The sequence below is a fragment of the Dipodomys merriami genome, unplaced genomic scaffold (assembly GCF_024711535.1).
Source record: "Dipodomys merriami isolate MVZ:Mamm:240054 unplaced genomic scaffold, mDipMer1.0.p SCAF_9, whole genome shotgun sequence".
In the NCBI taxonomy this organism is placed as follows: Eukaryota; Metazoa; Chordata; class Mammalia; order Rodentia; family Heteromyidae; genus Dipodomys; species Dipodomys merriami.
This window is the reverse complement of record NW_027206512.1, coordinates 37,846,441-37,872,554: the sequence shown is the minus strand read 5'-3', so window position 1 is coordinate 37,872,554 and position 26,114 is coordinate 37,846,441. Positions and strand designations below refer to the sequence as shown.

Below are 26,114 nucleotides of genomic sequence, written 5' to 3'. Positions count from 1 at the left end.
CAGTATAAAGAAGTGAAATTGCTGGACTAAATGTTGATTCTATTTAATTTTTTGAGGAGCTGCCTTGACTGTTTTCTACAGTAGTTGCAAATTGAATGTTACTTTGTTGGTGGTGGTCAGAATATTTTAATTTCTTATTTCTCCCTTTACTGTTACTTAAGACTTTAAATTATTGAGGCAAATGAAGAATCTCTTAGGGCTGGACATTGGTGGCTTATACCTGTAATCCTAGCTATTCAGGAGGCTGAGACCTGAGGATCATGATTCGGAGCCAGCCCAGGTAAAAAAAAGTCTCTTTAAGACTCATATCTCCATTAGCTAGGAGATGTAACTCAAGTGTTAGAGCTCCAACTTTGAAAAAGTCAAGGGAAAGCACAAGACCTTAATTTCAAGCCACAGTACTGACACAGAAAGCAAATGGGCACTGATAGCTCACACCTGTAACCCTAGCTACTCAAGGAGGCTGAGATCTGAGGATCATGGTTCAAAGCCAGCCCAGGCAGGAAAGTCCATGAGACTCTTCATCTCCAGTTAACCACCAGAAAACCTCAAGTGACATTGGCTTCAGTGGTAGAGAGCTCGCAATGAGCTGAAGAGCTGAGGGACATTGCCCAGACCCAGAGTTCAAGCCCCATGACCAACCAAAAAAAACAAACATGGAATTCAAACAACAATGGTATGCACCTATGGTCCCAACATTTTGGGAAAGAAGCAGGAGAATTGTTAAGAGTCACTGGTTTTGGACCAACCTGAACAAAATTTTTTAAAAAAGATCTTTGCAAGTGTGTGTGTGTGTGTGTGTGTGTGTGTGTGTGTGTGTGTGTGTGTGTGTGTGTGTGTGTGTGTGTGTGTGTGTGTGTGTGTGTGTGTGTGTGTGTGTGTGTGTGTGTGTGTAAAAAAAGATCTTTGCAAATGTGGTGTGTGTGTGTGTAATGGAATTCTATGCCTCCATTAAAAAGAATGACACTGCTCCATTTGTTAGGAAATGGAAGGACTTGGAAAAAATTATATTACGTGAAATAAGCCAGACCCAAAGAAACGTAGGTCCCATGGTTTCCCTTATCTGCAATAACTAGTATTTGTCTAGGACAAACAGAAGAGTTCAAAATCTATGTACATATGACCATATAACCTGATGCTAAGTGAAATTAACCCCAAGATAGGGACACAAAAGATTTTATCTTTCTTGTGGTTCTTTTTAATGTACTTACAATGTACTAGGTGATTTTTTTTCTTCGTATGTTCTTCCCCCATGGTACAAAAAAAAAAAAATCTTTGCTAAGAATGACACCATTATTTGAGCATATTTTGTGTATTGAGTATTGTATGAAACATTTTAACACATGTTAAATCATTTTATTTGCATAATTTTGAGTTATTTCCTGTTTTCATTGTGGTACAATATATATCATGCTAATCACTTTTTAAGGGTACTGCTTGGTAACATTAAATACATTCTTATAGAGCAATCATCACCATTTATTTTAGAACTTTTTGTCCCATTGAACTCTGTACTCATTAAGCAGTAACACTTTTATTTCTATTCTCATAATCCCCAGGCTCTAGAAACTACCATTCTACTTTCTGTGTCTATAAATTTGAATGTTCTAGGTACCCAGAGTAATCAAAATAATGGAAATAGATTCATACATCATTTGTCATTTTGTGTGGCTTATTTTATTTAGCTTATGTCTTCAAAGTTCATCCATTTTAAAAATATATTATTCCCATTTTATAATAAAGGAAGCTAAATGTAAATTCACATAACTAATAATGTAAAATTGAAATTCACCAAAAGTCTGAAAGTTATGTCTAATGAAGAGCACTTTGTTTCTATTTATTTAGCTATAGATATTTAATCTGAGGGAAAATACTATTTTTAAGTACTTAAAGGTTTGATTTTTAGCCTTAATGTGGGGGTTTTCTTAGAATAATTGGTATAAATTAAAAGCAGGAAAATTTTGAAATGAGTAATTTTGTAATATAGCCACTTTGATTCCTAATCTTATCACAACTTGGGTGGATTAAGAAATGCCAAGGAGATTGGTAAAACATTACTCTGAGGGGTTTTATGGTGGCATTTTCAGAGATGATTTGGTCCTGAGGGTTTTGACCTAATAAATGGTTTTATCCCTTAATGGATTCATACTGTGATGGCGTTCTTAGGAGGTAGTAGTGGAGCCTTGGAGGAAGTAAGTCACCAGAAGTAGGTCCTTGGGGACAGTATCTTGCCCTGGCCTCTTTCTTCGCTGCCTTTCTCTGCTTCCTGTCTCCATGAGGTAAACAGCTCTCTACAACTACTTACTCCCACTTCCTGGATATTTTGCCTTAAGTATATGTGCCAGGTACCTGTCAGAACTGACCCATCTGGACCTGTGAGCCAAAACAATTTTTTTTTCCTTTCACTTATTAAAAATCAGTCATTTGTCACAGAAATGAGAAAGCTAGTAAGCTGTTCTGAAATGGTATGAAACACATTTTTAAAAAATTCTAGACTGCCGCGTGGGCCTGTGGCAAGGGATATTGACAAAGAAATAGAAAGTTGAAATAGAGGACTTGTAAGTACTCCTTTAATTCTATACTCCAGTGGTTAAAACATTGCAATCTAGTGGGAGCATAGATACTTTCAAGGCAAAATTAACATTAAGCTTAAATATCTGATAGGTCTTCTTTTTTTAAATACGTATGTTTTTCCAAATCTTTTCCTGTTACTGTACTTTAGTTGTACAAGGGTGGGGTTCATGGTGACATTCCCACATAGAGATACAACATATCATAGTAATCAGTATGACACTCCCATCATTCTCCCTCACCCGTCTTCCCCTTCCCCAAAATGACTTCCTCCTGTTCCATTTTCAATCAAATCATCTCCATTCACCCTCCTCCTTAGGTCAGCCCCACTCACTTGTATTCATCTCTTTAACAGAGTCTATTTCTCTTTCTCTGTCTTCATCTCCTATTGATAAATAGCTTTCACTGAGATTCATTATGCCACATACATATATAGTTAAAATGGGTTAGAAAATTATTCACCTTCCATCCTTCATTCTTCCCCTCCCCCTTTTCTCTTTATTTTCCTAAACAGTCCCTCAGTCAGTATGTAGGCAGTACACACACACATGCATTTCTATGAGTATGTAAGTATTAGCTTCCACATTGGAACGAAAACAAACAAAATTTGGCTTTTTTTTTTTTTTTTAATTCAAGGCTAGGCTCTCTGTCTCTTAAGTCACAACTCCAGGCTTTTTGGTGGTCAGAGATAAGAATCTCACAGACTTTCTGTCTGAGCTGGCTTTGAACCCTGATCCTCAGATCTCAGCTTCCTGAGTTGCTAGGATTACAGGTGTGAGCCACCAGGCACCTGGCTCAAAATTTGGTTTTGAGCTTATCTGACTAAAGCTGATATCCTCCATTTCTGCCTATTTTCATGCAAATGATATGATTTCATTGTTTTACAACTATTTTTAATAGTCCATGGTATATCTATCTTTATCCATTCTGTTTTTTATCCATCTGTTTTTGGTCATCTTAGTTACATGTTTGGCTATTGTGAGCAGAGCTACAATAAACATAGCTATGCAGTTTATCTTTCTTGTAAATTGATTTAAATCCTTCAGGTATATGGCCAGTAGTGGTATGGTAGGGTCATAGGTTAGGACTGTTTTTATTTTTTACTTACCTCCATACTGATTTCCATTGTTGCACTAATTTATATTTCATCAACCACAGTGGATGAAGGTTGCTTTTTCTTAATATCCTCACCAGCATTCTTTGTTTGCTTTTTGAAGGATGCCATTCTAACTAGAGTTAGAATTTTGGTGTGGTTTCAATTTGCATTGCTTTTATGGTTAAGGATAATAAACATTTTTTTCATGTGTATAGCCATGTGTGTTTTCTTTTTTTTCATATTTGTATTTCTGTTCAGTTTACTTGCTCATGAATTGTTCTCTTGCTATTTAATTTGAGGACTTTATTATGAATATTAATCCTTTATTGGCTGATTAGCTGAAGATTGTGTGTAGTTTCAAATACCTGTCTCAATTGCTAGAAACTCTTTAGTTTGTTGTAGTTAGTTCTATTTGTCAATTCATGTTCTAATTTACTAGGTAACTGGAGTCTTATTCAGAAAATATTTACCAGTGCTTATAACTTCCAGGGTTTTCCTCTAGTAGATTTGAAGTTGAGTTCTTTGATCCATTTGGAGTTGATGTTTGTATGAGTCAAGCTTCAGTTTGTTGCAAATGGACACCCAGTTTTCCTTGTACTTTTTGTTGAAGAAGCTGACCTTCCTTCGATGTATGTTTTTGGCCTCTTTGTTGGCTATTAGCTATAGGTGTGTAATTGTATTCCTTTGGTGATTGGGTCTGTTGCATTATTTTGTGCTAGCACCAAGCTGTTTTGGGATCTGTAGTGTAATTCTGAGTAAAGTATTATGATGCCTCCAGCATTGCTCTTTTTACAGTACTCATTATTGCTTTTGCTATTCAGGGTCTTTTATATTTCCATATAAAGTTTCCATTTTTTTCTATTTCTGTAAAAAATGACATTGTGTCTCTGATGGGAATTGAATTTATTCTATAGATTGTTCTCTGCAGTGTGACCACACAATATTAATTCTGCCAATCAATGAATATGGGAGAACTTTACACTTTTCTTTTTATTTTATTTTATTTTTTATTTTTTATTTTTATTTTTTGTGGGGCCTGAACTCTGGGCCTGGGCGCTATCCCTCAGCTCTTCAGCTCACTCTACCACTTGAGCCACAGTGTCACCTCCGGCTTATTTCTTTTTTTGCTTATGTGGTGCTGAGGAATTGAACCCAGAGCCTCTGGCATACAAAGCAAACGCTCTACCACTGAGCCACCTTCCCAGCCCCTCCTTTTATTTTATTAATCTTATGTGGTACCAAAGAATCGAACCTAGGGCCTCATGCATGCTAGGAAAGCACTTTACCACTAAGCCACATTCCTTGCCCAAGGATTTACACTTTTGAGTGTCTTCTTCAACTTCTTCTTTTATTTTTTTTTTCTGCTGGTCCAGGGGCTTGAACTCAAGGACTGAGCATTCTCCTGAGCCTCTGTACTCAGGCTAGTGTCTACCACTTGAGCCATAGAGCCACTTTTGGCTTTTTCTGAGTAGTTTATTGCAGATAAGTCTCATGGACTGTCTGCTTTGAACCACTATCCTTAGATCTCAGAATAGCTAGGATTACAGGTGTGAGCCATTGGTGTCCATCCAGCGTGTGCTCTCTCTCTCTCTCTCTCTTTCTATTTCTCTCTCTCTCTCTCTCCCCCTCTCTCCTTCTTCCTCTCCATCTCCCCCCATAACCCCTCCCTCCCACCCCTTTCCTTCTCCTCTTCCTCCCTCTCCTCTCCTCCATCCTCCTCTCCCCACTGTCCCTCCCTCCCCTTTCTCTCCCCTGTCCCTTTTTAGTCTTTCTCCCTCCCTCACTCTCCCTCTCTCTCTCTACTTCTTTATCCAAAGTTTTATAGTTTTTATTGTAGAGGTCTTTCACTTCCCTGGATAAGCTAATGCCTAAGTATTTTACTGTTTTTGAGTCCGTCGTGAATGAAATAATTTTTTCAATTTCTTTCTCAAACTTCATTATTTACATACAGAAAAGCTACATATTTTTGCATGTTGATTTTATATGCTGCTACATATTCTAAAGTATTTATTAGTATTAGAAGTTTTTTGGTGCAGCCTGTTGGGAGTTGTAAATGTAGGATAGTATTGTCTGCATATAGGGATAATTTGACTTCCTTCCTTGTATGAATCTCTTTTATTTCTTCTTTGGGGTCCTACAAATTATAGTGCCATATGGAGTAAAAATGGGAAAACTAGAAACCTTTGTCCTTTTACTGACTTTAGGGGAAATGATTTTAGTTATTTTCCATTTAATATGATGGTGGCTGTAGGTTTGTCATATATAACCTTCTATTCCTAGTTTGGTTAGAGCTTTTGTTGTAAAAAGGATACTGAATTTTGTGAAAGCCTTTTTCTGCATCGAGAGAGAGAGAGAGAGAGAGAGAGAGAGAGAGAGAGAGAGAGAGAGAGAGAGAGAGAGAGAGAGTATGTGTGTATGTACGTGTGTGTGTACGTGTGTGTGTACGTGTGTGTGTGTGTGTGTGTGTGTGTGTGTGTGTGTGTGTGTGTGTGTGTGTGTGTGTACACACCAGTACAGGGGCTTGAACTTGGCCTGAGTTGCTGGTCCTTAGCTTTTTCACTCAAGACTGGTGCATCTATAAATTGAGACACAGCTCTACTTCTGGCTTTTTGATGGTTAGTTGGAGATAAAAGTCTTGTAGATTTTCCTGCCTGATCTGTCTTGGAACCCCAATCCTCAGATCTCAGTTTCCTGAATAACTAGGATAACAGGTATGAGCCACCAGTGCCTAACTTTTGTCTGCATTATTGAGGTGATCATGTATGACATTCGTTCATGATCAATTTATGGTGATAGCTTACACTTACTTATGTATATTAAACCATCTTTACATCCCTAAGATGAAACCAGTTTCATCATGGTGTATTATCTCTTTAATGTGTTGTTGAATTCAATTTGCAAGAATTTTATTGAGAATTGGCCATTTTATTGTCTGTCTGATTTTGGAATGAGTGTAATACTTGCTTCCTGAATGAGTTTGGTAGCATATTTCCCTTTTATTACATAGAATAGTGTAAGGAATATTGGTAATCGTTTTTTGTTTGTCTTTTTTAAGATCTAATAGAATTTGACAATGATTCCTTCTGATAGGAAGAGACAAACCTGTTTGCACCAGAAAACACTTCTTTCTGGTCTAATTTGATTAGTATAAAAGATGAAGTTATAAACATCTAATGAATTCTACTGAAAGCTTCTTAATTTGAAATCATCCCACTTAGAATTAAGTAACTTTTTAACATTTTTTATATGGAGTCATACATGAAATAATTATTAATAACTAACAAAATGTGAAGTAATCCTACGAAATACTATGAAATAGGAAATTTAAGAATACTTCTCTCTTTTGCTCACCCTTTACCCTTTGATACAGCTTTTAGGAGCTTTAAAATGCCATTCCTTTCTCCTTTTCTAAAACTAGTTTTATAAAATACCATCCCTTATTTCTTTTCTAAAACTAGTTTCTTAATGCTTTACATTAATTTACTAAGGACTTATAGTCTGCTTTTCTCAAATATCTCAATGTTTGAAAAGCATACATAATAGGGGCTGGGAAGGTGGCTCAGTGGTAGAGCGCTTGCCTTGCATGCTTGAGGCCCTGGTTTTGATTCCTCAGCACCACATAAGCAAAAAGAAATAAGCAGGAAGTGGCACTGTGGCTCAAGTGGTAGAGCGCTAGCCTTGAGCTGAAGAGCTGAGGGACAGACCCAGGCCCAGAGTTCAAGCCCCACGACCAGACCCCCCCCCCAAAAAAAAAAAAAAAAAAGAAAAGAAAAGCATACATAATACTAATTTGTGTGTGTGGGTTTGTGGTGGGATGTGAATTAGTAAGTAGAGAAACAGTATTTCACTCCGCTTAGACTACGAGTTACGATGTAAGTGGCTACACCAGGAAGTCAGTAAAGTACTACGAGAGCAAATTGCTATGAGGACAGATTTTCCTAAAGTTCTATTTGTAGGAGTAAATGACAAAATTAAAACATTTTTGAGGTTCCTTATTTGTGTTCATATAGTGTTTGAGAATCAGGTTGATAAGGACTTACTAGAGTTTCATTTTCTTCTTGTGAAATAAATAAACATGGGTGACTTTAAGTGTATTCCATCACTTTCACAAACCCCTCAACTTCAATATCTCCATAAATATCTCTACTTTATAATCATGCTTAATAATGAATGTTACCCCTTCTTTTGTTTCATTTTCTTCCAGGCTGTATTCATCACCAAAGAAAAAACTTACACCAATGCAGAAATCAGTTAGTCCATTAGTTTGGTGCAGGCAAGTTTTGGATTACCCAAGTCCTGATGTTGAATGTGCTAAGAAGTCTCTTATCCACAAACTTGATCAAACTATGTCAGGTATGTCTATAATTTTAGTTATGAATTCATCTCTTTGTTTAGTCAAAAAACAAATATTGCTGAGCCACTGGTGGCTTATGTCTGTAATTCTACCTACTTAGGAAACTGAGATCTGAGAATTGAGGTTCAAAGCCAGCCAGGCAGTTAAATCCAATAGATGTATCTCCATTCAATGGGCACAAGGCTAGAAGTGGAGCTATGATTCAAGTGGTAGAATGCCAGCTTTGAGGGGGAAAGCCAAGAAAGAGCACAAGGCCTTAAGTTCAAGCCTCAGTACTGGCGCAAAAAAACGAAACAAAAAGACCAGAAATAGTGTGTAATACATACTTACTGAGACAGTTCCTTGCTTGGAAGCATTTTCTTCTGTTTTTGTTTTTTTCTGCCAGCCTGGGGCTTGCACTCAGAGCTTGGGCACTGTTCCTGAGCTTCTCTGTGCTGAGGGCTATCACTCTACCACTTGAGTCACAGCACCACTTCTGGTCTTCTGTTGATTAATTGGACATAAGAATCTTTGGGCCTTTCCTGCCAGGGCTGGCTTTGAACCTCAGCCTTCTAAGTAGCTAGGATTATAGTCATGAGCCACTGGCACCCGGCTAATAGTATTTTTAATCACATTTTTACTTAGTCTCCTCCTAAAGAATAATATTAATAGGAATTTGTGTAAATTTTTAAACATAGGTTTTCCATACAGTTTTATCAAAAGTCATCATCTAAAGTCATCCTACTTATTACAAGTTGGTGATCCTCTCAAGTAGAAAAACTGAAGTGCCAAAGAGACCTCTTTACTCTGGTACTTAATTGCTGTTTGGATCTTTACTTAATTGCTGTTTGGATCTTTACATTATTTAGCTTTTTTTAAACTCAATTTTCACCTTTTTTTTGTCGTGGGGCTTGAACTCTGGGCCTGGGCGCTGTCCTTGTGCTCTTCAGCTCAAGGCTAGCGCTCTACCACTTGAACCACACCGCCACTTCCGGCTTTTTTGCTTATGTGGTGCTGAGGAATCGAACCCAGGGCCTCATGCATACAAGGCAAGCACTCTACCACTGAGCCACCTTCCCAGCCCCTAACTCAATTTTGATATGAGAATGATGAACCTTAAAGGTGTTGTACAGGGGTTTTTGTGTTTTTTTGGGGTGTGTGCACGCTAGTGTCCTCAAAGCTAATGTTCTACCACTTTGAGCCACAGAGCCATCTCAGACTTTTTTATAGTTAATTGGAGATAAGAGTCTCATGGACTTTCCTGCCCAGACTGGCTTTGAATCTCAGATCTCAGTGTCCTGGGTAGCTAGGCTTAAGCCACTGATGCCCAGCAAATGATAATGTATTATGAAGAACGTAGCTTGTTTCCTAGCTTACAATAGTTACCTAATAAATTTATTCATTTTCTTCCCTCTTAACACTGTTTTCCTCTTAACACTTTAGATTTAAATTGCTTTTTTTTTTTTTTTTTTTTTTTTTTTTGTCGGACGTGGGGCTTGAACTCTGGGCCTGGGCGCTGTCCTTCAGCTCTTCAGCTCAAGGCTAGTGCTCTACCACTTGAGCTACAGCGCCACTTCCGGTTTTCTGGTGGTTTATTTGAGATAGGAGTCTCACGGTCTCTCCTGCCCGGGCTGGCTTTGAACCGCGATCCTCAGATCTCAGCCTCCTGAGTAGCTAGGATTACAGGCGTGAGCCACCAGCGCCCGGCTTTAAATTGCTTTTTAAAAAAATAGTATTTACAAAGCTGACAAAAAATACATTTATAGTTATTGGTGACTTTTGGTGTAGCATGCCAGTCGATATTATGGACAGTATTGACCTTTCCTTAGCATTTTTCTTGATCTCTTTTAATATTCACTGTTAGTTTTGGTAGTACTAGGTTTGAACTCAGTCTTGTGCTTGCTAGACAGGTTCTTTACCACTTCAGTCATTGCTTTATCCCATTTCTTCACTTTTGTTGTTGTTGGTGGCGGTGGTCATTGTTACTGAATTTGGGGCCTGGGCACTGTCTCTGAGCTCTTTCACTCAAAGCCAACATTATACCACTTAGAGCCACAGTTTCACCTCCTGTTTTCTGATGGTTAATTGGAGGTAAGAGTCTCATAGACTTTCCCGAACCACAATCTCAGATCTCAGCCGTCTGAGAAGCTAGGATTACAGACATGAACCACTAGCGCCCCGCTGAATTGGTTATTTTTAAGGAAGAGTTTCACTTCATGCCTGGAGCCAACTTGGGCTGTGATCCTCCTATTTGTGTTTATTGCTATATTGCCAGGGATGAGAATCACAGACATGACACTACAAGAAACCATTGGTTGAAATGGAGTCTTTCAACTTTCTTTTTGTTTGGGTAGCTTCAGACCTCAACTCCCACCCCTCCTCTTGTCTGCCTCTTGAGTAGCTAGAATTGCAGTCTTGAACAACTACAAGGGTCACTTTATGAAATATGCAAGTGGCAAAGGACTGATTCATGATTAGTAATTCTGAATAAGGTTTGTTTTTTGTTTTATGCTGTATATTTATAAGCAGACATGTATTTAAATTCCTTGTTTTGACTTGAACATAGACGTATGTACTCTTTGGGAGTTGGGAAAGTAGCTCAAGTGGCAGGGTACTGCCTAGCAGGCACCAAGCCATCAGCTCAAAGTCCAGAACTGTTAAAAAAAAAAAAGTACTCTTTGACTAGAGTTGACACTGAACATGGCTTAGGAGAGCTGAAAGAATAGGTAAATAGTTACACTGGCAATAAAGGAGGTTTTTTAGGTTGTAAGGAGTAACTTACAGGATAAATCTGAATCTGTTTAAAAACTAAAGTCTTAACTTTTCTCATCTGTAAAATAAAAAAGCCCTTTTGAAAAGCCAAATAGCCTTGGTGTCATTTTTTAAAGTTCTTGAATATGAATTTGTCTTTAGAATTATAGTCTGGGCTTGATTTATATTATATGCAAAATTATAAAATCTGTAAAATTATAAAATCTCCAGCAAATTTCAGCCAGATGATACTATTCAAACATTTATTAAGAATATTCAGACCAGGTGCTAGTTGGCTAGTGGCCCATGCTTATAATTCTAGCTACTCGGGAGGTTGAGATCTGAAGGTAAAGGTTTGAAGCCAGCTCAGAGAGGAGAGAGAGAGAGAGAGAGAGAGAGAGAGAGAGAGAGAGAGAGAGAGAGAGAGAGAGAGAGAGAGAGAGAGAGAGAGGTGTGTGTGTGTGTGTGTGTGTGTGTGTGTGTGTGTGTGTGTGTGTGTGTGTGTGTGTGTGTGTGTGTGTGTGTGTGTGTGTGTGTGTGTGTGTGTGTGTGTGTGTGTGTGTGTGTGTGTGTGTGTGTGTGTGTGTGTGTGTGTGTGTGTCCGTCCGTGTCCCTGAGCTGCTTTTTACTCAAGGCTAACACTACCATTTGAGCCACAGTACACTTCCAGCCTTTCTTCATGTGGTACTTTTGAATTGAACCCAGGGTTTCATGCATGCTAGGCAAGCACTCTACCACTAAGCCACAGTCCCAGCTTTGCGAAACTTTTATCTCTAATTGATCCTCAAAAAAGCTGAAGTTGGGTATGATTCAAGTTGCAGAGTGCCAGCCTTGAGGGAAAAAGCCAAACAAGAGGCTCTCAATTCAAGGCCCAGTACAAGTACAAAAAAAGAAAAAAATTATATTCCTAGGAATAGTTTATAATTTCTTAGATATCTCACATTAGAAATAATGTAATTATAATTACAATTTAGGAATTTTTACAACCTCAACAATAACTGTTGAGGACTGCTATGGTATACATTATTCTCAACTCTGAGGACATAGCAATTACTATAATAGCCCAAGTGATCATTTTCTTCCTGGAGCTTATATTCTCATTGGAGAAATCAGATGACAAACAAATAGTTTGCCAATTCTGGTTTAAATCATCTGAAGGAAGTGAAACTATTTTCATCTAGTAACTAGGAACCTGGACTTGAGGGAGAAACACAAAGTTGCTATATCTCAAATAGAACCTTTTTTAGTAAGCAGTATTTTGTTTTATTTTAGCAAGTGTATTACAGATGTGAGGCTAGGTATGATGTACACATCAATAATCCCATCATTCAGGAAGTTGAGGCAGGAAGATTGGGAAGTTGAGGTCTAGTCTACATAGTTCCAGGAAGCTTGGATTGTACAGTGAGATCTTGTCTCAAAAAATGAATGAGTGGCTGGGAAGGTGGCTCAGTGGTAGAGCGCTTGCCTTGCATGCCTGAGGCCCTGGGTTCGATTCCTCAGCACCACATAAGCAAAATGAAAAAAGCCGGAAGTGGCGCTGTAGCTCCAGTGGTAGAGCGCTAGCCTTGAGCTGAAGAGCTGAGGGACAGCGCCCAGGCCCAGAGTTCAGGCCCCACGACTGGACCCAAAAAAAAAAATTAAAAAAAAAATGAATGAGTGATTTAAAAAAATTATGAGTTTATGAGTGAAGAAGTTATTCTTTGACCAAAACTATTACTGGATTATCTGAACCAGTAATCTAGTAGTGAATGTTTAACAATGTTTGTTATATATATAGCTATATACATGGAAAAATACTACAGATACAAATATAGTATATTTAATATATACACTCAAGTTCAATTACTTGGCTAGAACAATTCTCAGAACTCAAGGAAACACATTTACTAATGATATTATAAAGGCTATTACAAAGGGTACAGATGAAGATATGCATATTGGGACTGCAAGGAGAGGAATGCAGAGGTTCCATGTTCTCCAGACATACCACTGTCTAGGAACCTCAACATTTTCAGCTATCTAAACTCTGAACATGAGACTTAAGTTTATATGGAGACTTCATTCCATAGGCTGATTGAAATGTGGTCAACTTGTCAAAATGTGACTGGATAAAAATGTCTGGTAGACTGGAGTGGTAGACAAAGCCAGTCCAGATTCTTCAACATTCCTTCTTGAGTATGGGCAAGATCCGTTGTGAAATAGGGATCTTTGTAGTCCAACAAATAAGGCAGGTTAAGGAATTTCTTTATGGGCAGCTCCAAGACAGGAAGACAGGGAGCAGTTACAGTTTGTAGAATCTGCCTTGAGGAAGAGAAATTCTAGTTTGTATTGCCTCTACTGGGAAGGGAGTTATGAGATATGAACTATATATGATGCATGTGTGCACATGCACGCATGCACAAGTTTTTCAGAAATCCACACATAGCTTTTTAAAGTGATCATTATAGAAAAATAGAGAATTTTTTTATTTGGTTTGTTTTTAAAAGTCACTCTAATATTGATGGAACAGTTACTAAAGAACAAACTTGCTAATAAGATGGACATGGATTAATTTAGTGGCCAGCTTAGGATCTATTCTTTCTGCATTATTTTTGTTGTTTTGTACAACACAATAGAAGAGAATAGAAATATTTAGTCTTTTTTTTATGACAGTTTTTCCTACTGAAAAGAATGATTCTTTAAGATAGACAATGACTAAATGAAATTTTCAATAGAAAAAAAGTTTTGAAATAAACTGGTTCCTTTTTTTTCAGTAATTAAATTTGAATTTTCCTTTTCTCACTAATGCAGCTTTCAAGAGGCAGAATTTATACAATAATCCTTTCAACTCTATGAGTTATACAAGTCCTTACAGTCCAAATGCCAGTAGTCCATATAGCAGTGGCTTCAATTCTCCATCCTCAACCCCAGTACGTCCTCCTATAGTCAAACAGCTAATACTTCCTGGAAATTCAGGTAAGGAATAGTCTTTAATTTACTGCCCTACCTCAAAAATAACGTATTACTAGTTCGGGTCCATTTTATTTATGAAACTTAAATAGAGAAAATCTTAGTGGGGAGTCAGTTACTTTTACTGAGTATCAACAGTACAATGGTAAGTCATTGTGTTACATCATGTAACTTTCTTCAGTAAGAACTTAAAAATACATATATATGTATGTTTATATATAGGCACAAAATTAAAGATAGAAGTTTTAAAAATCGGGTCTAATTAAGATCACAAGCTTCATTCCTTTAATCAGTATCTATTGGTAGTGTTGTAAAAGTTATTGACCAGCCTGCTTGGGTTGAAAAAGTTAAAAATTCTTTACCAAGGAGTTTTAATCACCTTCATCACATCAGTTAAATACTAGCGTAAGTGTGCCAAAGTGTGATGGGGCTGTTTAATGTGGGAGAGACAGTTTGCTATCAACTGGGGAAATTTGTGCTATGCTGGTTCTGTGTCTGATTCTTTCCCTGCATAACTTACTCCCTTTATAATTCATCTGTTTGTTACTTTTTTTTTTTTTTTTTTTTTTTTTTGCCAGTCCTAGGGCTTGAACTCAGAGCCTGGGCACTGTCCCTGAACTTCTTTTTGCTTAAGGATAACACTCTACCTCTTGAGCCTCAGTGCCACTTCCAGCCTTTTCTGTTTATGTGGTACTAAGGAACAGAACCCAGGGCTTCGTGCATGCTAAGCAAGCACTCTACCACTACACCAAATTCCCAGCCCATTTGTTTCTCTTACAGTTGCAATTCTATGACTCATTAGTATAGTTAAATTAGGTATTAGTAACCACTTCATATTTTTTACCTGCATGTTCTCTAGTGATTTTATTGACCCTGCTCTTTGCTTAATATCTAGGTTATTTGCTACTGCTTTCATTTATGGTGATATCATAACCAGCAGTATTTGTTTAAAATAAAGAATTTGATTCAAGCATATTTGAACCTGTCTTTGTACTTTTTCTGTCATGTGAATTATGCTCTTTATTAATATTGTGTTCTTCCTCTATTTGTCTTTTATGTTGGAACTGGCTCTCACAGTGAGTGATTCTGAAAAATAGGTGTTTCATACAAATCTTTATTGCAAATAGTAGTAAAAGTGCTGGGATTTTATTCTTTAGTAACAGTTGATGGTCCAGTAAAGCAATTTTCTTAGAAATAAGACTTCTCAGGCCATATAAATTCTTTATTCCTCTGACCTGTTGTCTGTCCTTCTTTTAGTTTAGTACTTTGAATAAAAAATCAGGTTACTTTCTTGATCTCATTTTTTGTGCTTTACTATATCAGAACATTTTGGATCCCCGTTACTAATTTGGCAAGAAATTTTGTAAACATAACTCCATGTAAGGTAAATTAACCTAGTGTCCTTTTTTGTTTTTGTTCTTATATGTCTAAGAAATCTACTTTTCTTGCTGAGAAGTAGATCCTTTTAGTCAGCAAAGAGATTTTGGTGCTTGTTGATGACTGAATAGGGAAAGAGAAAACACTGTATCATAAGTTGATCTTCTTGTAGAGCATCTCTATCAACTATCTTGAAGAAGTTGACGTTTTTTAACATAGAGTTAGTGAATAACTACTTTCTAGGCACTATGTTGAAAGCTTAATTGTTCTATAAGAGACTAGAAAAGATACACTTTAAAAGATGTTTAGTGGAGCTGGGAATGTGGCTTAGTGGTAGAGTGCTTACCTAGCATGCATGAAGCCCTGGGTTCAATTCCTCATTACCACATAAACAGAAAAAGTGAAAGTGGTGCTGTGACTCAAGTGGTAGAGTGCTAGCCTTGAGCAAAAGAAGCTCAGGGATAGTGCTCAGGACCTGAGTTCAAGCCCCAGGACTGGAAAAAAAAATTTTTTTAATTTTAAGATTTTTTTTTTTATTTGTGCCAAGATATATAAAGGAGTCTTTATAGTTTTCTTTTAACTTACTGAGATGAATTTCTAATTTCAGATTGGGAGTTTTGCAAATAGAAATAGTAAAACAATAAAGAACTTAAAGGATACAATTTGTAATGATTGCACCAGATGTTTATTCAGTTTTTGTCTTAGCTAATATTTGGGGTTTTCTTCCCTCTTTTTAAGGTAACTTCAAAAATTCATCAGACAGAAATCCTCCACTCAGTCCTCAGTCGTCTATAGATAGTGAGTTAAGTGCTTCAGAATTTGATGAAGATTCAATTGGATCCAATTATAAGCTAAATGATGTAACTGATGTACAGATTCTAGCTCGGATGCAAGAAGAAAGTAAGTATGTTAGCTGTTAAAAGTTGTGGTGGTTTTTTTTTTTTTTACTTAAAGTATTGTGGGAAATATAATGTAAAAGTAGAAACAGTAAAAAGGACATTTCAGTGTTTGTTCATTTACTTGTTTTCAGAGTCCGTTTTGCAAAGAGCTGTTTTGTTGTATGAGGAGCAGAGAAAGGCACATTATGTTCAGTTTCTGTGATTGGTATTCAGACCCTTTGTGTAACTTCCTATTGGCACTCACTAGTGTAGTTATTGCTTTGTTACTGTGTATCTTTTTGTGTAAGTCAATGTTTTATACTTTGATTCATCACTTGGGGATCCTTTTTTGGATTTCCCCCCCTTTTATCTATGCTTCTCCCATGAAATTGTGGTATCACAATTATATATTTAAGTACTATAAGAAACACCCCAAGATTTTTTTCATATCCTAAGAACCATTTTTTTGCCTTCTTGGTAACAAATATTTTCTCCCTTGAAAATGCAAAGATATAAAATGACCTTTATGGGAAAATTGGAATTATGACATTAAATTAAATTTGATGGTACTTTGCAGCACGTCCTTGAAACATTTTAGGTCACTTTATTGAGAATCCAATAAAAATTATAGCTTCTGTAATCCTCAAAATGTACACAGGCTCTCATGTAAGATTATGGTGGCAATATTATCTTGCTAAGATTAAATTCTATTCCGTAGAATAAACTCATTTATTGGAAGCCTCACCTTTTGGATCTTGGTATATTGTGAAAAGCTTAACTAGTTTGTTACTTTTCTTTAATTTTTTAAAATTGTTATTATAAAGGTGATATACAGAGGGGTTGTTACATATGTCAGGTAAAAAGTACATTTTTTCAACAGTGTCACCCGTTCTCTTGATTTCTCCTAGTTTTTCCCTCCCATTCCTACCTCCTCTTTCCATTTCCTGGAATTAATTTCAATACTATTTTATATGATCAGAGGCATATAGGTATTATGCTTTTGTGTTTCTCTCCTAAGAATCTCCTCCTTTGGTCTCACTGTATATGAATGTCTACAGTCCTGTTATAATTCATCATGTTGTTATTAAGTAGTTGTACTGGGAAGTTTTATTCCATTGTGTCAATTTATGAGTACAATGCATCTTGATCAGTGATATTCATTTGATAAATCTCCCCTTCTCTACCAACTCCACTCACCCCCTCAAATTTCAGATTTGTTTTGCAACAAATATAGGAATTTTAGCCTTTTGTAACAAATAATAGAAATTTCAGCCTTATCATTTCTAAGCCATCTACATATATGAATAATTGTATTCTACATATGTGAATAATTGTATTCCTGGTGAATTAAGAAACAGATGCAGTGGGGAAGTTAGCGGGGAGGAGAAAAAGGAAGGGAGTAACAATGTTTGACAAGAAATGTACTCATTACCTTATGTAACTAACCCCTCTGTACAATAAAATATAAATTTTTTTAAAAGAAACATGCTGCCAAAACTATATGTAATACTTCCTTAAAACAACAATCTGCACCCTTCTCCATTTTTTAGAGATGATATTTTTCTTTCTTTTTTTTATATTTCCAGGATTTTTTTTCCTTGGGAGGCAGGTGTCAGTTCTGGGACTTGAACTCGGTGAAGATGCTGTTTCTTAGCTTTTCTACTCAAGGCTAATGCTCTGCCATTTGAGCCACAGTGCCACTTCTGGTTATTTATTAGAGATAAGAGTCTCATGGACTTTCCTGCTCAGTCTGGCTTTAAACCTTGATCCTCAGATTTCAGCCTCCTGAGTAGCTAGAGTTACAGGTGTGAGGCCACCGGCGCCTGGCTTCTACTGTCTTTTTGGTAGTTACTTAGAGATAAGAGTCAACCAACTTTCCTGTGTGGACTGGCTTCAAACCTCTATTCTCAAATCTCAGCCTCCTGAGTAGCTAGGATCACAGGGGTGTGACATTAGCTCTGGGCTATAATAATTAGAAATTCTTTAACAATGAGAAATGCAAAATTACATATTTAGGCCATTACCAAGCTCAGCCACTTGAACCACACCTCCAGTTTTTCTGTTTTGCTGGTTATTTTGGAGCAGTCTAGCAACCTTTTTTGCCTAAGTTGGTCTTGAACCTCAGTCCTTCTGGATCTCAGCCTCCCGAATAGCCAGAATAACAATTGTGAACTATAGGCACTCATCCTCAGTTTTCCCTTCACTGTTGATCTGTTGGGTTTTCTTAGATGACAGTGCTGTGTTTGTTATAACTAGACACTCAGTAGCTATCAGTTGTTACTGTGGTCCCAAACCTAACTGAATGGCTGAATGGACCCCAGCAATTTAAGGGGTTTGGAATTTATTGGGGAATTTTTCAAATGGTTTGTTATTGGCAGTGCATGGGATCAATCTCATGCATACTAGGCAAGTGCTGTCACTGAACTACATCCTCTGGAATCTATGGGTTTAAAGATACTCTAGGGCTATTCTACCTAGTTTGAGGAATTTTCTTAATAGTACTTTGATTTTTTTTTTCCATCGGTCATGGGGCTTGAACTCAGGGCTTGAATGCTGTCCCTGAGCTTTGTCACTCTAGGTTAGTACTCATCAGTTTGAACCACAGTGCCACTTCTGGTTTTCTGGTGGTTTGTGATGAGTCTCACAGACTTTCTGGCCTGGGATGGCTTTGAACCACAATCCTCAGATCTCAGCCTCCTGAGTAGCTAGGATTACTGGTGTGAGCCACCTGCACCTAGCTTTGAATATTTCCTTCTATGTATAAATATATACTTAAAGATTTAAATATTTTGTAATATCCTCTTTTGCTGAATGCCAAGAATTGACAAGACTTGATGGAAGTATCTAGATTCTGTGTACATCTTTGCATTATAATTTTAATCCAGATATAAATAAAAGGGTTTTTTGCTCGTTGATATATTCTGTTCATTAGTTAGTCATTTTTCCACTTAGTTTTTCTTTAGTGCTAATCTCAAATTTAGATTACTGTCATCAGGTGTAAAAGTATTTTTTAGTATGTGATTCTACCTTATAATTTATTTCAGATTTAAGAAATCTAGGAAATAGGGTTTATAGGTTTTTATTAATTGTTTATGCCTTATTAGAATTTCTCAGTCTTTTACTTTTAAATTTAAAAATATTTAAATGTTAGAAAATATAGTTAAATAAAATAATAATTTATTATTGCCAGGTCTTCGGCAAGAATATGCAGCTACCACATCTCGGCGCAGTTCTGGTTCATCTTGCAATTCTACAAGACGGGGTACTTTTAGTGATCAGGAACTTGATGCACAAAGTTTAGATGATGAAGATGACAATATGCATCATGCCGTATACCCTGCTGTTAACAGGTTTTCACCATCACCACGCAATTCACCTCGACCATCACCTAAGCAGTCACCCAGAAATTCACCTCGTTCACGATCTCCTGCGCGGGGAATAGAATATAGTAGAGTATCCCCACAGCCTATGATTAGCCGCTTACAGCAACCTCGACTTTCACTTCAAGGCCATCCCACAGATTTACAGACAAGCAATGTTAAAAATGAAGGTAAAACATCAGTAGATATTGTTTCTTTTTTCTCTTTTGATAGTACTGTGTTTGAATTAGGGCCTCATGCTCTACCACTGAGCCATGTCACTAGCCCTTTTTTGTATTGTTTCTTTCTTTTTTTTGTCGGTTGTGGGGCTTGAACTCTGGGCCTAGGCGGTGTCCCTGTGCTCTTTAGCTCAAGGCAAGCTCTGTACTACTTGAGCCACAGCGCCATTCCCTCTTTTTTGTATTGTTTATTGTATTTTAAGATCTTATTTTTTGCCTAGATCTTGCTTGGCCCACAATCCATCTATTATAGATTTCTCATCATAGCAGGAATAACAGAGTTGTGCCACCACATCCAACTTCTTCTATTGAGATGGAGTCTCATGGACTTTTCTTCCAGGGCTGGACTGGAACTTCAGTCTTCCTCTTCTCAGCCTTCTGTATAGCTAGGATGACAACTCCCCATTATTGGTTGAATGCATTGAGGAGCTTGGACTTACACAGTCCACTCAAACTCAGCCTCCCAACTAATTAGGAGTATTACAGTGTGAGCTATGGATGATTAATGAGAGGGTCTCTTATTCTACTGATTTTCAAACTCTGGATTGTGATTCTTTTTTCCTTTTAATAATTTGTGTAAATAATTTTGTTTTCAGTTCTAATAGTTTAGTTCTCCATTAGAATGATTTGATTTCTTTTTAACTGAAATTATATTATTGTAGAAAAACTGAGACGCAGTCTTCCAAACCTGTCCCGAACATCTAACACACAAATTGACTCCGTGAAAAGCAGTAGAAGTGACTCAAATTTTCAAGTGCCAAACGGAGGAATACCTCGCATGCAACCTCAGGCTTCAGCCAGTATGTATTTTTCTCATGCTTTCAGGTATCAATAACAGGAAATGAAAATTACAGATTTTTATTTTGTGCTGTGTTACTGCATTAAGCTGTTACTGAAAGATAATGAACTTTTGTATAGCAATCATTTTGGGGAGATACTAGGGGATTGAACTTAAGGCCTTATGCCCTCTACCACTTGAGTCATGCCTATTTTGCTTTATTTGGGGGATAGAATTTCACTTTTATGCCCAGGCCATCCTGGACACAAGCATACCATTTATGCTTCCCTGGGAAGCTGGAGTGACAGACATGCATCATGGTGTCCAGCTTTTGGTTAAGATAGGGCTTATTGTGAGAGCAACCAACTTTATAGAGGTTTTAAACAAGCAAAATATTTTAAAATAAGGTACATTTACCTTTTGCTTGTAGAAATAGAACAGAAATAGTGACCAATATTCCATGCAAACATAGCACTTAGTATTTAAATCTTCTTTTTGAAAATCTCTGCAGCACTGAAGGTATGCTCAACTGATAAGAGTGCCAACCTAGCAAGTATAAGATTCTGAGTTCAAACTTCACTAAAACCAGGAGAAGATCTCTTCTTTAGGAATATCTAAGGCGCCGGGCGCTGGTGGCTCACGCCTGTAATCCTAGTTACTCAGGAGGCTGAGATCTGAGAATCGCGGTTTGAAGCCAGCCTGGGCAGGAAAGACCGTGAGACTCCTATCTCCAATAAACCACTAGAAAACTGGAAGTGGTGCTGTAGCTCAAGTGGTAGAGTGCTCGCCTTGAGCTGAAGAGCTAAGGGACAGCGCCCAAGCCCAGAGTTCAAGCCCCATGACCGACCAAAAAAAAAAAAAAAAAAAAAAAAGGAATATCTAAGGCTGCATATGTTGCTCAGTGGTAAAGTATTTGTCTAGCATATGAAAGGCCCTATATCTGATCCCTACCACCACTAAAAAAATAAAATACACGCACACATATGCGTGCACACACACATATACACACATTTTAGCAAAAGACAGAATTGAATCCAAGTGACTTTTGTAATAAATAACACATTTTTCTTATTTACTAGTTGTGTATGCTATTGTTTATATCATAGGAATTTAGGTATCTAAAACTTAATAGATTAGATAACTTCCTTAATTTACATATCTAATCTAATCCTCAAAGATTCCATGAAAAAGGTACCATTATCAACATTCTATAAATTAGAAATTTAAACATCAGAATCTAACTTTACCCATGGTTGTGCATATTATATATAATGTAAAGGACAGGTCACTGTCCATACTTTTGTTGATCCAGCCTACAAAGGTCACACAGAGACTTGTCCACATATGTTATGTGGTACCAAAGTATAAAAATATCCAGAAGTGTCATTTCTGATTTTTCTAAAATTTGAAATTCTATAGTTGACAACACTGTAGAAAACGTTAACCTAGAGATTTACATATCTCGTTTATTCTGTTGAATATATTTCAAAACAGATTTTCACATCAAATGCAATATTAAATTTAGCATACCAGTCTGGAGAAATTGGTATTGTGAACTGAATATTTAAGAAGGCTGTTGTGATATCCACTATGGTAATTATTAGTAGTGTAGAACATACAAATTTATAAACTTTTAGAGTGAAATTAAGAACAGAAATGGAACTCTGTCATCTTTGAAATGGTAAGTGGTAGGTTTTGTGCTATAAGCCTTCATAGTAAGTTAATTTGATATAGAATGTCATATATCTGGGAGGTTTTTTTCCCCTTATATATTTAGCAAGTACAATAGTAAATGAAATGTCAGCCATCACAATGAACGAGTAATAAAACTCATGTATTTTGTGTTTTTTTTTTTTTTTTTTTTTTTTTTTTTTGGGTCCGGTCGTGGGGCCTGAACTCTGGGCCTGGGCACTGTCCCTCAGCTCTTCAGCTCAAGGCTGGTGCTCTACCACTTGAGCCACAGCACCACTTCCAGCTTTTTTCTTTTTGCTTATGTGGTGCTGAGGAATCGAACCCAGGGCCTTGAGCATGCAAGGCAAGCGCTCTACCACTGAGCCACCTTCCCAGCCCAACTCATGTATTTTGTAAGCTATGCTTTTATAGCATCTGCACATAATCCAAAACATTTGTGCTTGGCTTTCAATGCTGCGGATTTATAGTTGGTTTTAATTATTATGATTTGAATTTTGAAAACAAATTGACATGAGCTAGGCACTGGTGGCTCAACACCTGTAATCCCAGCTATTCAGGAGCCTGGGATCTGAGCACCTCAGTTCAAAGCCAATCCAGGCAGGAAAGCCCATGAGATTCTTATCCCCAATTAGCCACCAAAAGCCAGAAGTAGAGCTGTGGCTCAGGTGGTAGAACACTAGCATTAAGCATAAAAGCTCAGGAATATGCTCAGGCCTTGAGTTCAAGCCCCAGGACTGGAACAAATAAAACAAAAATCTTTACATGATAAATCTTAAAACATCACCCCAATAGAGCTCTTGTCAGTACCAATTCTGATTCAAGGTTGTTCTTCGTGGGAAGAGCATGCCCTGTACTTGAACTGTTACAGTATCACAACAATGAAAAATAGCTTTACATAAAGACAGAAAAAAGAAAGATTGGAAAACTGGTATATATATGTTAGTAGAAAATATATTGGCTGTATATTAAGCTACCTGATAATTACTTGCCTTGTATGGGGATGGAATTGCCTTCAATAACCATCTGCTGTTTTCCTAGAATTTTTTTATATAGGCAAAGTAATTTCCCTTTTTCTAAGTAGTTAATAATTAACTAGGAAAATGGGAGAAAATGGTGTTCCAATTATAATGTACTATTGTATGGAAAAAATATATGCAATTTCGCAAAAGTGTATTTCTATGTTTGAACAATATATTGGTAAAAGAGTTAAATTATCATTCTATTTTAGTTGTATATAATTGCTCATATGTATATTTATAGCTACAATAAAACCTGCTTATAATTTAAAATGTCACATAATGTTTATTTTTGTATAGAATTAAACTTACCAAAAATATATTTGGAAAATTGATCATCTAGAATATCAACAGGCTTAAGCTTGTGTTTATAAAAATACTTCAAAAATAGTTTTTATTAAAGCCTTTTAATTTATAATTATGTGTGTATAATAGCAAGTTTTATACAATGAATTACAGTTTGTATTTCTTCTGTAAACTTCTGTTGGTAGTGTTATAGATACTCCATTTTACTTTCTTTCAAATATTCATTTTTTTCAACTCTTAAGTGGCAAAACTTCAGTTCTTACTTGCTGGTCTGCATGAAGCTAACTTTGCAAGGTTGCTTACTTCTACCTACTGGACCACTTCTTTTGCCTTGTTACTATGCCAGTCTCTGTTTTTATATGCTTATTTGCTGTGGCTGCATTATTGTAGATGCTGACATTTAAATATGAGTATTATGAGAATTCTAGTGTATTTTAAACTTTTATAGTATTATAAATTTTCACCATTTTTATTTGGGAAATGTGAATAACTTAAAAGGTTTAAGAAAACCAGAGCATTATAAAGATCATGGGCACAGGCCATTTTCTCAGTGTTTAATTAAAGGGAAGAATGTTTGTCAAGGGAGAAAGCTAGTAAAAAAAAAAAAAAAGGTTAGCAGAAAATGTAATTTTCTGAAATATATATATGAAATATTGGCTCATAAATAAGAAAAGGAAGAGTGCACTCTCCAAGAGAATTTTTAAGTCTACTTGTTTAAAAAAATATATAGCCAAAAATGGGTTAGTATTTTTAAATACTCAAAAGTTCTTTCACATGTATTATCATTGAATCTCACAAAACATAATTCTTTTACTTTTTACAGAAAAAAGGACAGATCCACATAAATTTTATAAATAATGCAAGGTTATATAACTAGAAAAGTGGCAAAACCAAGACCAAATTATTCCTTCCTTTCAACACCTACTTGAAACTTCTTATTGTTTAGAATACATAATGCTGACATTAATTATAAATGAGGAGGCATCTTGGAAAATCTTAGATGAGTATTGGAGCATGACTTGAAATTAAACTATAAATAACTTGTTAATTACTACAAAAGAATAAAATAACTCAGCAATATACATTTGCCCATTTTGCCTAATGTAAAAATAGTTTTACAGGGCTGGGAAGGTGGCTCAGTGGTAGAGTGCTTGTCTTACATGCATGAGGCCCTGGGTCTGATTCCTCAGCACCATGTAAGCAGAAAAATCGGAAGTTGCCCTATGGCTCAAGCAGTAGAGTGCTAGCCTTGAGCTGAAGAGCTAAGGGACAGCACCCAGGCCCAGAGTTAAGGCCCCACTACCAACCAAAAAAAAAAAAAAAAAAGTTTTACATAGTATACAGAGTATACCTGAGAACAGTGATCTATAGGACCAACATTGTACTCTGGATCTTTCACTGTATCCAGTGCAGTATCCAGAACAGTTGTCTGCTTGAACATAGCCCAGACTATTCTGATACCTACAAGCAAGGAATTCATTTGCTACCAAAACACTAAAAGGTGATCCTTAAACTTTATGTAATTATGAAACTTGAATTGAAATAAATCTAATTATATAATAACCATAGTTCATGGGCTTAGAATGAGTAAAGTATTTATGGAACATCAGTTTAAGAATAAGTAGTGCAGTGATGTTAAGTCAGTTATCTAATCACAAGATTTTATAAATACAGTGTTTTTATTGGATTGAGGAGGTTGGAGACCTAGAATCTCATTCTTAAAAATGTCTCAGCTGATTTTGAAGCATATTCAAGTTCTAAAGCCACTTATTGAACCTCAGCTGAGGGGTTTATGTTCTGTTCATAATGCAAAAAAATATAAATGAGTGAGACAGCCTATGCCTGCCAATAGTAAGAAATAACAGGCTAGAACTTCTGAGAGAAGAGAGAGATGTTAGCCCCATGAAGTAGTTGTGGGATCCAAAAGATCTCAGCCAGCTCAAGAGGAGCTTGCATGAGTTGCCAAACAAAGAAGTATAGAGTATGCAATGAAAATTCTTAAGAATGACAACCTGGTCCTAGTGGTTTCCTACAGCTGAAGTGCAGAGAAGAGGATAGGTGAAGAATGGAATCAGTGATGGGGTCTGAGAAGTGGAGGTAGGAAATAGACTCTTAAGAATTTTTAAGTTTGAGGGCTGGGATGTAGCTCAGTGGCAAAGCGCTTGCCTAGCAAGTGCAACGTCCTGGGTTCGATCCCCAGTACCAAAAAAGAAAAGACAAAAAAAAAATACAGTTAAAACAATTTTTAAGTTTGAGTTTCATCCTATAAGCCTAAGGAGCCCTAGGGAGCTTTTTTTGTTTGTTTTTGGTTGGGGGGGGCTTGAACTCTGGGCCTGGATGCAGTCCCTGAGCTCTTCAGCCCAAGGCAAGTGCTCTACCACTTGAGCCACAGCGCCACTTTCGGTTTTCTGGTGGTTAATTGGAGATAAGAATCTCATGGACCTTCCTGCCTGGGCTGGCTTTGAACTGTGATCCTCAGATCTCAGTCTTCTGAGCAGCTAGGATTACAGGCTTGAGCCACCAGTGCCCAGCCCTAGGGCGTTTTTAATTGGTTTTATAACAGTATGGAAAATGGACTAAAGTGAAGAGAGAGGAGAAATTACTGAGAAGGCTCTTTACTGCATAATCTGTGCAGGAAATAAAGGTTTGAACAAAGGGGTGAGTCAATAGTAAAATCTAGAGTTTGTTTTTTTCTTTTCAATAATTAGAAAATGGCTTGGTAACACAGAAGATTGGAGGTGGAGTAGGTGAACGAAAATCAAAGGATAA

General features: G+C 36.8%; 1 protein-coding gene across 2 annotated transcripts in view; it reads left to right on the top strand.

Moving 5' to 3' along the window:
- Positions 1–26,114, top strand: part of Slain2 (SLAIN motif family member 2) — a 57,591-nt gene that overhangs the window by 10,199 nt on the left and 21,278 nt on the right. For both annotated transcript variants that reach the window (XM_070012910.1, XM_070012911.1), the window contains exons 2-6: positions 7,872–8,020; positions 13,542–13,706; positions 15,816–15,977; positions 19,146–19,505; positions 20,216–20,353. In XM_070012910.1, the coding sequence (XP_069869011.1) occupies positions 7,872–8,020; positions 13,542–13,706; positions 15,816–15,977; positions 19,146–19,505; positions 20,216–20,353 (974 nt within the window). The remainder of the gene's footprint in view (positions 1–7,871; positions 8,021–13,541; positions 13,707–15,815; positions 15,978–19,145; positions 19,506–20,215; positions 20,354–26,114) is intronic.